The sequence below is a fragment of the Mastacembelus armatus genome, chromosome 13, assembly GCF_900324485.2.
Source record: "Mastacembelus armatus chromosome 13, fMasArm1.2, whole genome shotgun sequence".
Lineage (NCBI taxonomy): Eukaryota > Metazoa > Chordata > Actinopteri > Synbranchiformes > Mastacembelidae > Mastacembelus > Mastacembelus armatus.
Genome location: NC_046645.1, coordinates 17,666,475 through 17,680,980, shown reverse-complemented (window position 1 = coordinate 17,680,980; position 14,506 = coordinate 17,666,475). Strand labels below are relative to the sequence as shown.

The following is a 14,506-nucleotide window of genomic DNA, read 5'->3' as shown; positions in this document are numbered from 1 at the left end:
TCAGATGAGGCCATATGTTATCATATAAAAATGCTTTAGTGTCTCCTGCCCTACTTTTGAAGTACAAAGTCACATATAAAACTTTTTTTTTTTTTAATCGTGTAAGAATTTTATTTGGTTCAAATGACATCTAAGGTATGAACAGGTGTACAAAAAAAGACAAAATGAGATGAACCTTTATTTTCCCACAGTGGGGAAATTCAGAGTCACAGCAGCAAAGTGTATGGCACATGATTTAAAAAAAATGAGTAATAATTAACAAGTTATTAACAATAAAAATATAATAAAAACAGGAAAGTAAATCTAATAATTTTGCACTGGTATATTGAATAATATCCTATTCACCACCTTAATACATGGCCTTTAGTGCAAGGGCATTGTTATAACCATGAGACAGTTAACATGCTGAAAACTTAAACTGAGAAATGAACTTCATTTCTTACAGCTGGTATGATTTTAGACCAGTGGTAGAGGTACATAACATAAATGTATATCAGAAGGGATCAGTTAATCTGCACTCTTAATTTAATATTGCTTATTTGGGCTAGTAAGCCAAAAGGTTTTTCATTTTTAGCGCATAGTTTATGGCACATATCTGCTCACACAAGTATGTGGAGCTCAGCAAGCTCAGCATTGTCTTTGCAGATGTTTGCATTATGGAGCCCACTTGCATCCATTCATCCATCTTCATTACCAATGGTACAGAGTTATTTCAGGGAGGGCTGAAGCCACCCCAGCCAAGAGGAGTGGTACACCCTGGACAACTCACAACCCATAGTAGTGGTAAAATGGGCAGGTGCTGGAGAACACCAGTGACATCACTTCTCTGGAACATACATTTATTCTGAGCACTAGCACTCCCACTTGATAGCAGTCTGCAACTATGCTTCATGTATGTGAAGTGTATGTCTCAGTTAAAACTAGGGCTGAACTATATCCAAAGTATTGATACTACACGCGAAGTTTTGTTTTGAGTGTCATTGATACTATTATGTTTTACACACATACCCTCACCTTGGCCCAACTTTGTGCTCCTTATACGTGTATTAGTATGGTTGTGGTGTATGGTTAATAGAAACATTGGTTACCATTGATTCATATGCTGTTCTAAAGAACAATGTTGTCTAGAATCACCAGTCTAGTTAATTTGTTTCCAAAGTTACAACTTTGATTCAGAATCAAAACAAAAATGGCAACCAGCCAACTACATGAATAAGAAACGAAATACATGAAGGCCAAAAACTACTCTCCTCTATCCTCTACCATGTTCTGTTTTCAACACACTGATCCAGTTCTGGTTTAGTCTATGACCTAAAAACTGAAACACATTTACATTGTAAATTTCAAACTGGAATTGAATAAAAAGAATAGAAAAATGTAATGACACTTCGCTCTTCACATATGTTCCAGCTGTAAAGGTAATCATCTGCATCCTTAACATAATGACATTAACTGTTGTTTGCATGTGCCAGGCTTTTTTTTCCCCCACTTTTTGGCAAACAGGTCATAGTATGGTAAAGTAAACCAAGAGGTTGTGTGACAAGATTCACCACCATTTTTACCTTGTACACTGCTTATTATTGTGCAGCACATGAAAACTGCCAGTTGTTAAATTTGCAGACAGGAGGATAATGCCTGTCCAGGGTGTACCCCTGCCTTTTACCCAAAGAGAGCTGGGATAGGCTGCAGCAGACCCCCCATGACCCTAATTAGGAATAAACTTTGATTGACTCTATGCTTCCTGAAGTCCAGGGTGATTTCTTTTGTTTTTGTGGTGTTCAGGATCGAATTTATTAGCTGAACACCACGCTGTTAACTTCAGGACCTCATCCCTGTATGCAGCCTCATCTCCTGCTGATATTAATCCCACCATGGTTGTATCATCTGCAAATTTGATGACAGAGTTGCTCAGATGGGCAGGGCTACAGTCTGTAAAGGCAGTAAAGCAGTGGGCTGAGCACACACCCTTGTGGGGAACCTATATTGAGTGTACGTGTGAAAGAGAGGTGAGGGCCAAATTTTACAGTCTGTGAGTGGTTAGTGAGGAAGTTGCCGATCCAAGAGCAGGTGTGTGTGGGGAGACCAAGAATGGGTAGCTTGCTGACAAGGATGTCCGGGATGATGGTGTTAAAGGCGGAACTATACTCAATAAACAGCATCTCTCTGTGCTATTCAACGCTATTGACACTCAACAGTGGGCTTATCCTGACAGAGTTCACATTATAGCTGGAGACTTTAATAGGGCAAACTTAGGCCACCTCTAACACCTCTCTGAGAAAGAAAACTCCCCCACTAGTAAAATCCATTACAGTATGGCCATCAGACACACTCCATCAATTACAGGACTGTTTTTCACACACAGAGTGGGTTCTTTTTAGACACCAGGACTTGTCTGAACACACAGAAGCCATGTTAGGCTGCATCAGGTTCTGTGTGGAAAATGTTACACATGTGAAACATATGTGGGAGTTCCCCAACTAGAAACATCATCCTTAGAGACAAGCTCAAATGGATAGGGGTGGACCACTCTTGTTTTGTTTTTTTTTTGTTTCCTGGACCACAGATTACGTAACAGAAAGGCCACAGTTCATCAGGCTAGGAACCTGCATCTCTGGTAGGGTTTTGAGCAGCACAGGGGCAGGAGCACAGGGCGCTGCACTTTTATACTGTTACACTGTTTTAATTTATTAATTCATCTAGTTTCTTTGTTCAATTCTCTCTCTGTTTTATCTGCCATGTATACAGTTGAATACATTTTTTTAAAGGCATGACTGGCATCATTTATGTTACTTTACACAGTCACTGAATTGGAGAACTCTCACTCAGATTAGAGACTGATATCCTATAAAACTAGGATCAAATGACTGTGAGTATTAATGTGAAAGATGTCGGACAATCACCACCAACTCTGCCATGCCTCTCAGCTCTACTGAGACATGTTTTATTGTTGCTGTTCTTTTCTCTCTCCTCTATCCACTCACCACACCCGGTCGAGGCAGATGGCCGCCCAGACTGAGCCTGGTTCTGCTGGAGGTTTCTTCCATTAAAGAGAGTTTTTCCTCTCCACTGTTGCCAGGTGCTTGTCCATAAGGGATTCGTCGGGTTTTGTTTTTGTTTTTGTAAAGTGCTACACCACTTTGAGCACCTGGTTCTAATCATAACTTGATAAATGTTTTACTAGAATCTGAAATAAAAAAAGAACTGGGAAGCCCGTCAAAAATGCATTCAATCTTTTAATTTTAGATTTTGTTGTATTTTTTATTCATTCTTTATTTAGTTCATGAACAACTATTTTCATAGACAAGAAGAACCAGGAGTCCCACAGCAGATGGTCTGACCCCCACAGAGCCCTGATCTTGGCAATGTGGAGTCAGTCTGGGATCACATGAAGAGACAGAAACCCTGGGACAGCCTGAATCTACAGAAGAACTGCAGCAGCTTCTCCAAGGTGCTGCAATTTACCAGGAGAAACTGTGCAGGTCAAACCAGAGAGAACTGCTGGTTTGTAAGCCCATCTCATATTAATAATTGTAATTGTAGATAGACCTCCTGCCTTCATACGTGTATGCTAGGAGACCTCGCATCCCCGTCCCAATGTGGCGACTGCCGGAAGATTTTTACGACGACGGTTGTTGTTCCAGTATTCAGGAAGACAACCGGATATTGCTTAAGATGTCGGGGTTGGTTTGGCCTTCAGAGCAAAAAATTGATATTAGTGAGACCCAGTTTCAATTTTAAATGTTATCATCTTATCACATTTTTTCAAAAGGATTTTGCTATTAGCAAGTATTTTAACAATCATTTCCTCACATTTATGCTGAGTGAATAGTAAAACATGTTTGGTTGGTACGCAAAGCTTTTATTTTAAAAGTCTTGATCAGAAGAAGCCATTCATCGCACCGCTAGCAGGGACAGGATTGCTCAGCGATGTCTGAGCTGCAACCTACCTTAGTTGTAGCAGCAGTTGTCTTTTTTTATTTGACAGTGTACTACTTTGTATTCAGAGGAACAAAATGCACAAGTTCAGTAAAGCTGAAGGGGAAGACGGCCATTGTTACAGGTAATGAGCCTCAGCAGCAGCGAACGAGATGGGCGGCTACATCGATGACAGCTGGTACATTGTTAGTGTTCAATGTACTGCACATTTGGTTGCCCCAATACCCATCTTAAGCCATTAGAATGACAGGATCTGCACTCAGCCAATCATAATACTGATTGTCATTTCAACTATTTATTCATTTTGTCTTTATTTCAAAAATAATACTATTACTTAACATGAATTTCAACAAATCAATCACATTGGTTGGATGAGAATGAAAGGGATTGTTTTAGCCTGATAGCAGCATGTTTGCCTGAATTACTAATGCAACATTTGAACAACTAGGCCCAGGTTTACTTTAGGCACATGCCTGCTCCAACTGAGCCCAATTTTGTCCATCAAAACATTAAAAAGCATCACAAACCAAAATGGAATACATTACATAGCACATTTTTAGATGGGTGTTGTTTTTATATTTGTATGTGGGTATATTCTTCTGAAAATAAAATAATTATGATACACAAACAGTTGTGTGCAAATGTGGATATTTGAAGTGAAAAGAGTATTTTCCCAAAAGTCTTGGGGCTCATCAAGATGTTTTCTGTCAAAACTGAGATGAACCTTAATGTTCTTTTTGCTCAGCAGCGGGTGTCATCTTGGAACTCTGCCATGCAGACCATTTTTGCCCAGTCTCTTTCTCATGGTAGAGTCATGAACAGTGACCTTAACTGAGGCAAGTGAGGCCTGCAGTTCTTTGGATGATGTTGTGGGGATTTTGTGACCTCTTGGATGAGTCGTCGCTGCGCTCTTGGGGTAATTTTGGTCGGCCGTCCACTCCTGGGAAGGTTCTCCACTGTGCCATGTTTTCGCCATTTGTAGATAATGGCTCTCACTGTGGTTCGCTGCAGTCCCAAAGCTTTAGAAATGGCTTTATAACCTTTTCCAGACTGATAGAGCTCAGTTACTTTCTGTCTCATTTGTTTTTGAATTTCTTTGGATCTCAGCATGAGATCTAACTTTTGAGGATCTTTTGGTCTACTTCACTTTGTCAGGCAGGTCCTATTTAAGTGATTTCTTGATTGCGAACAAGTGTGGCAGTAATCAGGCCAGGGTGTGGCTAGAGGAATTGAACTCAGGTGTGATAAACAGGGGGGGCAAACACTTTTTCACACAGGGCCAAGTAGTTTTGGATTTTGTTTTCCCTTCATTTAAAAACTGCATGATGTGTTTACTTGTGTTATCTTTGACTAACATTTAAATTTGTTTGATGATCTGAAACAAAGTGTGACAAACATGCAAAAAAACAAGAAATCAGGAAGGGGGTCAACACTTTTTCACACCACTGTATGACAATCCTTTTTCTGCACAGGAAGCAACACTGGCATTGGTAAGGCCACAGCTTTGGATCTGGCCAAGAGAGAAGCCAGGGTGATCTTAGCCTGCCGCAACAAGAAGAAAGCTGAGGCTGCTGCTTTTGACATCCGCAGAGTAAGTGCAAGAAAAGGCCACTCAATTCCCACATATAAGTGAAAGCATGTCTTTATCCCATTCTACCTGGCAAACCAACCAGAGGCCTGGGGCCTCATTTATAAATCTTACATACACACAAAACAGGGGCTGAAAGTGGAAAGTGTCACTTACCATGCACAGCTTATGATCAATAAAAACCAAATTTGACAAGAGAACATGCACACCTGCATGTAAAACTCTGAGCTATGTGTATGTACATTCTGGTGACAAGGGGAATTGATGGCGCATATAGTGACGTGGTAACAGAAGTCAGACTGTAGAAAATTCTATGTGAGTAGAATGATTGTAAGTATTGATGCCTTACACATTTAATTTCACTCCATCCACATAGATCCACATTATCAAGAAGATTAAATTCAGCAGTGTTTTCTATGATTGTAGTGAGGGTTTTACAAGAATGAGTTTATGTAACATCACACTCAAATTGAGAGCACAGGAGGAGGAGAGGGCCTGCCTGCATGAAATACAGCCTAGCATCAACCTACCATTATTGCAGAACTCAGCAAAAATAACTGTATTTTCCTTAAACTCTCTGCATTAATCATCAAATGTTAAAGTCTGTAAATACAGCCACTAAACTCCACTAAAGATACTAAACTAATGTCCTTATTACAGTCCTAATTATAAATGTATTCATTTAAATAACATTTATATGGGATAAATGTATTATATCAAGGTCTTAGCATAATTTATACTTTCTGAATTGGCAGATGACCAATTGCACTTTGAAAATTAATATTAACTAATGCCGAAGATAACTAAAATATTACCTTCACCAATTTTATCTACCTGGATACTCTCTGCCAGACTAAAAGGGCTCTGCCAATGACCTCTGCCTCTGGATCAGGTTTCTGGGTCTGTCGGGACCAGGGGGTGGGGGATTTCTCTCCTCCTCTCTCACTGTTTTCTTTGGCATGATTTTTCAATTGGCTGTTCAATTATGGAAAAAAATCATTTATTATTTAGATTATTTTGGTCATTATTGAAAATCACGATTACTCATTGTATTTGGAAATATGTTGCATTTATTGATCAAAACAATGAATTCTCCTTAAATCAAATAATATAAAATATATTCAAATGTATAAATAGCGGTGTCGACGCCACCGTGTAGCAAATCTTGCACATATGTTTTTGATCCACGTCTGCTTCTTCCAATCCAAACTGTTCCCAAACAACAGAATTGCTTCTACCTCTTTTGTTGACCACAGACTTCTGTAGCTCCTCTCTTTCTGCCATCTTCAGTCACGCTGATTTTTAAAATGCCACCAGACACCACATACACTTGTTTCACTGACAGTATAGGCTGAGAGAGTTCGGGCTTATGGAGGGGCGAAAGTGCGCATGCGCGTGATTATGAACGCAGGCCAAAATAACTTGAAAAATGAAATAATCATTTTTACTTGATTACATAGTTTTTGTGATCGTTCAGACCCGAAATCGAAATCAAAGTCAAAATTCGATTAATTGCACACCCCTAATTTTTCATATGCTTGTATACATTTGTTGCATTTCCACTGTGTCTTACAGCCTTTTTACAAATTGTACAGCTTGTTGTTGTTTCATTATCTGCCATAAAATATAGCCACACGTCCTCCTCCTCTTATATATTTTTCCGCTCGTCTCTGGGCTGCTGGCTTGTTTGCTTTGTGCTACTGAGTGACGTGACAGGAGCTTACACACCTGCACAGACATGTCTGAGTAAAACACAAATGTTGCCTATAATCACTTCGGTAATCATCTCCTGACAGAATCAGCTGTATGCAGAGAAAACCCAGGCCAGTCACATTTAACTATCATGGACCTTAATCAATTTCTGACACAACAACAACATAGTAAGAAAGCAGTAGAAAGGTTTAGTCTACCTTTAGATTGGCCCACTTTTTCTTAAGCTGTGCCACTGTCTGCTCTGTCCAAATAGACACTGTTGACAGCAGCAGCAACACGTTGCCGCTCACACGGCTTCTTTTTATTAGTGGTCCTGCTGCTGTGGCTGTGAAATACTGTTGTTTTTTTGGGGCTTCCATCTCCCTTAAGTGTGTCTCTCACTGTCTGATACATTATGTTTCTTTGATCTTTTCGCACCTGTCACTGTGAGTCACCGTAACAAAAGAACAACTGCATGTCAGGCTTATTAATACGCAGATCAACATTAATGAAGTGCTTTGTATTGACTATCTATGGTTCAAAATGGACTTGTACAGGGCAGGAAATGATGCAGATTCACATGCGCAGAATTCTAGGGCAGTCTAGGTAGTTTTATAAATCTGAGTAATGTTTGGGGTGTGCCATTTTTGGCTTTTAGGCACACACACCTTTAGCAAGAATCCTACATAAATGAATAAAATGTGTTTTGCCCAGAGTTACTTGCTTCTGAAGAGGCAAGACACTTTTCTGCTTGCTCCTGCTTCTGCCAGTTTTATTTACTTTTATTCCTTTTCATTTTTAGTCACTGGTTTCATAATACACTTTTTAACATTATTTTTACTTTCTTTTAACCAGACTTGAGATTTTAATGAAGGATTTTTATTTTTAACAACTAATCAGGCCTACTGAGTGACTACAGCCACGGATCATTTATTTTTCAACATGTCTGGGAAAGGAATTTATTGTGCCAAAACTGGCGGATATATCTTCAGGAAATCAGTGTGTTACAAACAAAGACTTTTGCTCTGGAATCTGAAAAAGTACTTAACTTCAACGTGACAAAATACCTCATTTTGTCACGTTGAAGATTTGTAGAATTCATATACTTCAAGTGTTCTAAATGTTATGGATGCGATCGCTCCTGTCAAGGATAAAGTGATCAGGAAAATGGCGTAAATCGGAGCTCCAAGTTCATTATGACATTTACAAATAAGTGTGTGTATTCAGTGAAGCTTTGTGCAGAAAAAGAAATGTATTTTTCAACAGCAGCAGTAACAACTCTTGTATCCTATTTGCTACAGTGAATAGACTAACAAACCCTCCGTCTCCATTGCCATCAGAAATAATTTTCACATCTAAATGCAATGAGTTTGCATTATTTTCTAATGACAAACATGCCTTAAACTGCACAAGACAGATAACAAGTCTGCAGCCGTCCAGGAGACGCTTGTTAGAATTGACACACTTTACACTTGTCAGTGACAAAACAGTTGAATAGATCTCCAGTCTGAGTTCATCCACCTGCTGCCTCAATGTTTCACCCACTAGATTTCTAAAATCAGTACTAAGCAGTTTGTTACTACAACTCACTCATTTAGTTAATGACTATTACAGTCTGGAACATTTCCAAGGGCTTTGAAAACTGCTGCGATCAAGCCTCTCCTAAAGAAGAGCAGTTTTGATGCCACAGTACTGAACAACTATTGGCCCATATCAAACCTGCCGTTTTTAGGTAAAGTCCTCTAAAGAGTTGTTTACCAACAACTTACTGACTTTCTCATGCTAAACAACTTTGATGATTTTCAGTCAGGTTTTAGGCCCCATCACACCACTGAGACTGCCCTCATCAAGGTGACAAATGACATTCACCTGAACACTGACGTTATCTTAGTACTGTTGGATCTGAGTGCTGCTTTTGACACAGTGTATCATTCAATTCTGTTACAGAGGTTATAGGATCTCAGGCACTGCCCTTAAATGGTTTAAATCCTACCTTGAAGACAGGAAGTACTTTTGTTGATATTGGTAATTGTGTCACAGAACAAATGGCCTTGACGTGTGGGGTCCCCCTTTTAAATGTTTCCTTTGGGCCAGTTAATACAAAGCAATAATGTGTCCTACCATAATTACACAGATGACACTCAGATTTATAAATACTGACCAGTCGATTCACTGTGTCACTGCATTGAACAGATCACTGTGTGGGAGCAAACCAACTTTCTCCAGCTAAACAGTGACTAGACTGAAGCAATCATCTTTGGACCACAGGAACAAAGAGAAATTGTCAACAAGTGACTTCAAGTCTCTTTCTCTAAAATCTAAAAATCAAGTTAGAAATCTAGGGGTAATCATGGACTCAGACTTGAATTTAACAGCCACATTAAATCAATCATCAGCATTTTATCATCTCAAAAACATTGCCAGAATCATAGGCATCATGTCTAAATAAGACTTAGAAAGACTCATCCTGGTATTATCTCTAGCAGCTTAGATTACTGTAATGGCCTGTTCATGGGGCTCTCAAAAAGAGCTGTTAGACAGCTGCAGTACATTCAGACGCTGCTGCTCGGGTCCTGACTAGAACCAGGAAGTACAACCATATTACTCCTGTTCTCAGATCTCTGCACTGGCTTCCTGTCTCTCAGAGAATAGACTTTAAAACAGCACTGCTTGTGTTTAAGTTTCTTTGTGGCTCAGCACCACAGTACATCTCTGACATAGAGTCCACCCATCTTGGACTCTGACAACATCAGGCCCGTGCCCAGAGTCAGGACTAAATAGAGAGAAGCAGCATTTCAGTTTTATGCAGCTTAAATCTGGAATAGTGTTCCTGATTATGTTAGGCAAGCCTAAATTCTGACAGTGTTTAAGTCCAAGCTAAAAACCTTTCCACATCAGTGGTCTTTGTTGAGTTCACACAGGGAGGCTGTGCTGGAACAAAGGTGGCATCTTTACTCTATTGAAAGTGTTTTATCTGCACTGATTCTCTTTTAACTTAAGTTATTTTTTAATTCTATTTATAATCTATATTTGAATTCTATTATTTTACTTTAATTCTTGCCTATGTCTTTCATTTCTGTAAAGCACATTGAATTACTGTATGAATTGTCCTATACAAATAAACTTGCCTTGCCGGAGAAAACCCACACAAGCATGCAAACATGCAAACTTTACACAGAAAGGCCCCTGAACCAGTAACCTTACTGTGAGGCAGCAGTGCTAACTACCAAAGCACCATGCTGCCTTGGCGAAAATGGCAATTTTGTCAATTTCAAACACAAAATGGTGCAATAAGTTAAGAGGCACTGTATATAGTCGTGTTTCCAACATCACCTACCTGACATGATCACCACTTAGCTAATCAAACCAATGCTCATTATGGTTTTGACTGCTCGTTTTGTCTCTATTTGAAGTGCAACTATAAGAAATCTGCCTTTGGACCAACAAATCCATAATTTCAAAGCCAGCAGGATTGTTTTATCTTAATTAGAATTATGAATTAAAAAGGCTGCTGACTGGTTTAGAAAATGGCTTTTTTAAGTGTATTTTTAAATGCAGAAAAAACAGAGCAAGTATTGTTCAGTTATGCTAGACTTGTGTTACAGCTAGACTTACCCAGCGTTATTATTATTATTATTATCAGGAAAGTGGGAACAATCAGGTGGTCTTCATGCATTTGGACCTGGCGAGTCTAAAGTCTGTCCGCAGTTTTGCTGAAACCTTCCTGCAGACTGAACCCAGATTGGACATTCTCATAAATAATGCAGGTGAGAATGTTGAAATGAAATGAAGTGTGATGGAATATTCTTATTATTTGTGCATATTTGGTTCAGTTTATTATTTTTTAACATAAAAACCAAGCATAATAACTATTTCACATTTCTATTTTCACTAGTGCATTACAGTAAAACTAGGAAATACAGTTTCTGAAGAAATCACATTGGGATTCTTCGCTGCAGAAAAAAAGCTTGAGCTACACTGTTGCTAGCTAGTACATGTGTAACTGTGTACTGTATGTGTGTGTGTGTGTGTTTGTGTACATCTGTGTCTGTCTGTTTGTCCATATGTGTGTCTGTGTGTGCGTGTCTGTACGTCTGTATCCTTATGTGTGTGTGTGTGTGCCTGTGTATGTTTGTCCGTGTGTATGTTTTGCTAACTTGACACCTGTCTGAAATACAGCATGTAGCAGAGGTTTAACATTAGTATATTAACACGTGATGTGACATATGGTGTCATCTGTGGTGTCAAAATGTGGGCTTTGGGGTCATTTATAGAAGCTCTAATATCTGTTTCACCAGATCAAAATCCTTCTCTCTTATCATGGGAGTGAGTGAGTAGAGTTGGATGGTACTTCTGTCCAATTAAGGCTCTGGATGTAAACAGTTTAGTGGTTTTGGTGGGTACATTTTCAAAGTTTAGACAAATTCATCTACAGCATCTGATAAAATAGTGTATGGAGTGAAAATTGTGGCAGTGAGGGTGAGTTATAGAGAAAAGTTTGAGACAAATTTAACATCTTCTGGCACTCTATCTCAGTGGTTCCCAAACTTTTTTTTGCACCCCCCTCTAACATTCCATCTATTCATTTCTATAGTGAAAACCTTTTGACAAAACCTTTAATATTTCAGAAAATATTAAAGATATTGCTGATTAAAATTAGAAGCAACCATCTCTTTATCGAGTTGAAAATGTTACTTAAATGTTTCTACGTTGAATAGTAGAACAAGTTAAAAAAAACAGCTAAATAATAAAAACAGAGGAACATAACTTGGGATTCCTTGTTGCACAACAATCCCAATAATAAAGTGACTGTTTATTAGGTGTGTTCGGTCCAGGACATACTGATGATGGCTTTGACATGGCATTTGGGGTAAACCACCTGGGTCACTTCCTCCTCACCAACCTTCTCCTGGAGCGACTGAAGCAGTGCAGTCCCAGTCGTATAGTCAACGTTGCTTCATTTTTTCAACGCTTTGGAAACATCAATTTCTCTCTGCTGGCTTCAAAAAAAGATCGGGTGTTGGATCAGTCTCCCTGGCACAACCTTCAAGCCTACTGCAACAGCAAGTTGTGCAATGTGCTGTTCACCAGGGAGCTTGCCAACAGGCTGGATGGCACCAATGTTACCTGCTACAGTCTCCATCCAGGTCAGTACCTAATGTTTGGTCAAAGTGTATAGCCTATTGTTTCTTAATGCATGCTAAATTGAATCAGCAGGTATAGCTACTACAATATTACATTATGCCAGAAGAGTATATGAGTGCAGGTCTTGCAACTGGAAGAACAAACTACCTGTATGCCAAGCTGTATTTTTCAGTGAACATGGAGTGCTTCAGCTAGGCTTCATATGTGCTTGGGTCATCGCTATTCTTCCCAGGAGTTGTCTCTACAGAGCTGGGTCGCAGTATGAGCCTATGGGTGCAGCTCCTCATGAAGCCCTTTGCCAAGGCCTTCTTCAAGGACTCTGAGGGGGGATCACAGACCACCTTATACTGTGCCCTGCAGGAGGGTATTGAGTCTTTCAGTGGACGTTACTTCTCTGACTGTGCACTGCAAGAAGTGGGGGACAAGGGACGAGATGATGCCCTGGCAAAGAAACTGTGGGAAGTGAGTGAGAGATTAAGCAGTTTATATAACAGTGTGAATTCCAACCCAGAAGCTCCAAAATTTATATGAACAATTTGTACAAGAGTTCTCAGTTTTTGTTTTTTTTTTTGTTTTGTTTTTTAAAGGCTGGTATCTTATGGTCTCATACATGTATTCTCTAGTCTAGTGGATCTTTTTAATGATGACAGAACATGCTTAGTGTGGTGTTATACAGTTTCTATTATCTACATATCTTTATAACAATGCCTATTATTTTTTGAAGTTACAGTTAAGATAAAATATAATTGCATTTGTGATTAAGTGGGAACATTTTGTCAAACGTGATTACTATAACCAACTGTTATTCAATTTTAGCATGATTAAGAATTGAGTAAAAGTGCACACAGTATGTTAATCCAAGTTGCAAAACAAAAGCTTAAGATTAGACACGTTGGCTAGTTATACAGCTTCAGTTACAGCTCAAAGTTATAAGTTCACATGCCACATGAAATTATGAAATGGCTGATTGGGCCAGACTCTCCTGTGTTCCTGTGTCTGCTGAGGTAATAACTATGTATGAACCTACTTGTATTGATTACATTGGTTTCTATAAAAAGACATCTGGAACATTGAACAACTAACATTCTAACAATGTTTGTTAGTACAATGTAGGTACTGACAGAATAGGGAACAAATAACTGCATCTTTCAGAGGTTCATTGTGTGCTACATATCTTTAGTTTTTCTCTATAACATGATTTCCTGTTTTTCAGAAAAGCATGAGGGCTTTTACTTTCAATTCCTGTGTTGCCGCTAAGGCATTTGCTTTTGTTAAACTAATACCTTAAATGCTTCTTTATTGATTTATCTTGCCAAAACGTTAATTTAACAATGCTAAAAGGAATAACAAAAAAGATGTTATGTAAATCCATTGTTTGATTTGCTTTAGCTATGTAATTACATCACTTCCTGTTTTACGAAGTCCTATCACAGCACTTCCTGTTCATTAAAAAAAATAAATGGAGAAGCAAGGCTCATGCATGCAGCATTTGAATCCATTTCCATCTACTAAGGAATATCGTAGAATCAATTCCATGAGTTATTTTTTTCTGTCAGGGTAAAGATAATATATTATTGGTGATTGTGTAAAAGAATCAAAGAAAAATGATTAAAAAGATTTATTTAGAAGTATGTACAAGTTTTGTGTTAATCAGTTGGCTTGGAACAGCTTAGAACAGGAATGTTTATGGGAATGTATTATTAGTTGCAATTTAGATGTGATGTTACAGGAGATATGACAGATACTGAATATATTATGTATTGGTCTTGTTTGAAATTTCCACCATGCTGTCAATGTGGAACAGTGAACAGTAAAGGGTCAACCTACCTATAGGCCTGTCTTCATTAACTCTGGTTAACTTGGTGTTTAGTCAAGAGGTTAAACACACTGTACAAGAACACTAAAATCCCTGAAGGGAAATTCAATTAGTCTTGCAGTGAAAGTAATAAGTACTAAATAGTTAACGTAATCAACCACACTGGTGTACAGCCCTCTGGGCTATCACTATGTGTCCTATCCCATCCTTGTGGTAGCACACTGAAAAATTGTTTATGCCTGCATGGGGGGTGGGCCTCACTACCATCCACATTTGCGTCTGTAATTGACGCATATTTGTGGCCCTTCCTTTTCTTCAGCTTTTGCATT

The 14,506-nt window shown here is 38.8% G+C and overlaps 1 protein-coding gene across 2 annotated transcripts; it reads left to right on the top strand.

Moving 5' to 3' along the window:
- The first annotated feature begins 3,730 nt into the window (after positions 1-3,730).
- dhrs13b.1 (dehydrogenase/reductase (SDR family) member 13b.1) lies at positions 3,731-13,847 on the top strand. 2 transcript variants are annotated; one of them, XM_026296703.1, is made up of 5 exons: positions 3,731-4,060; positions 5,409-5,527; positions 10,860-10,983; positions 12,037-12,363; positions 12,594-13,847. In XM_026296703.1, the coding sequence occupies exons 1-5, from the start codon at positions 3,928-3,930 to the stop codon at positions 12,890-12,892; spliced, it is 1,002 nt and encodes a 333-aa protein (XP_026152488.1). In that variant the 5' UTR covers positions 3,731-3,927; the 3' UTR covers positions 12,893-13,847. The 2 variants fall into 2 exon arrangements, with proteins under 2 accessions (XP_026152488.1, XP_026152499.1); XM_026296714.1 differs by lacking the exon at positions 3,731-4,060 and adding an exon at positions 4,799-4,852.
- Positions 13,848-14,506: the final 659 nt, after the last annotated feature.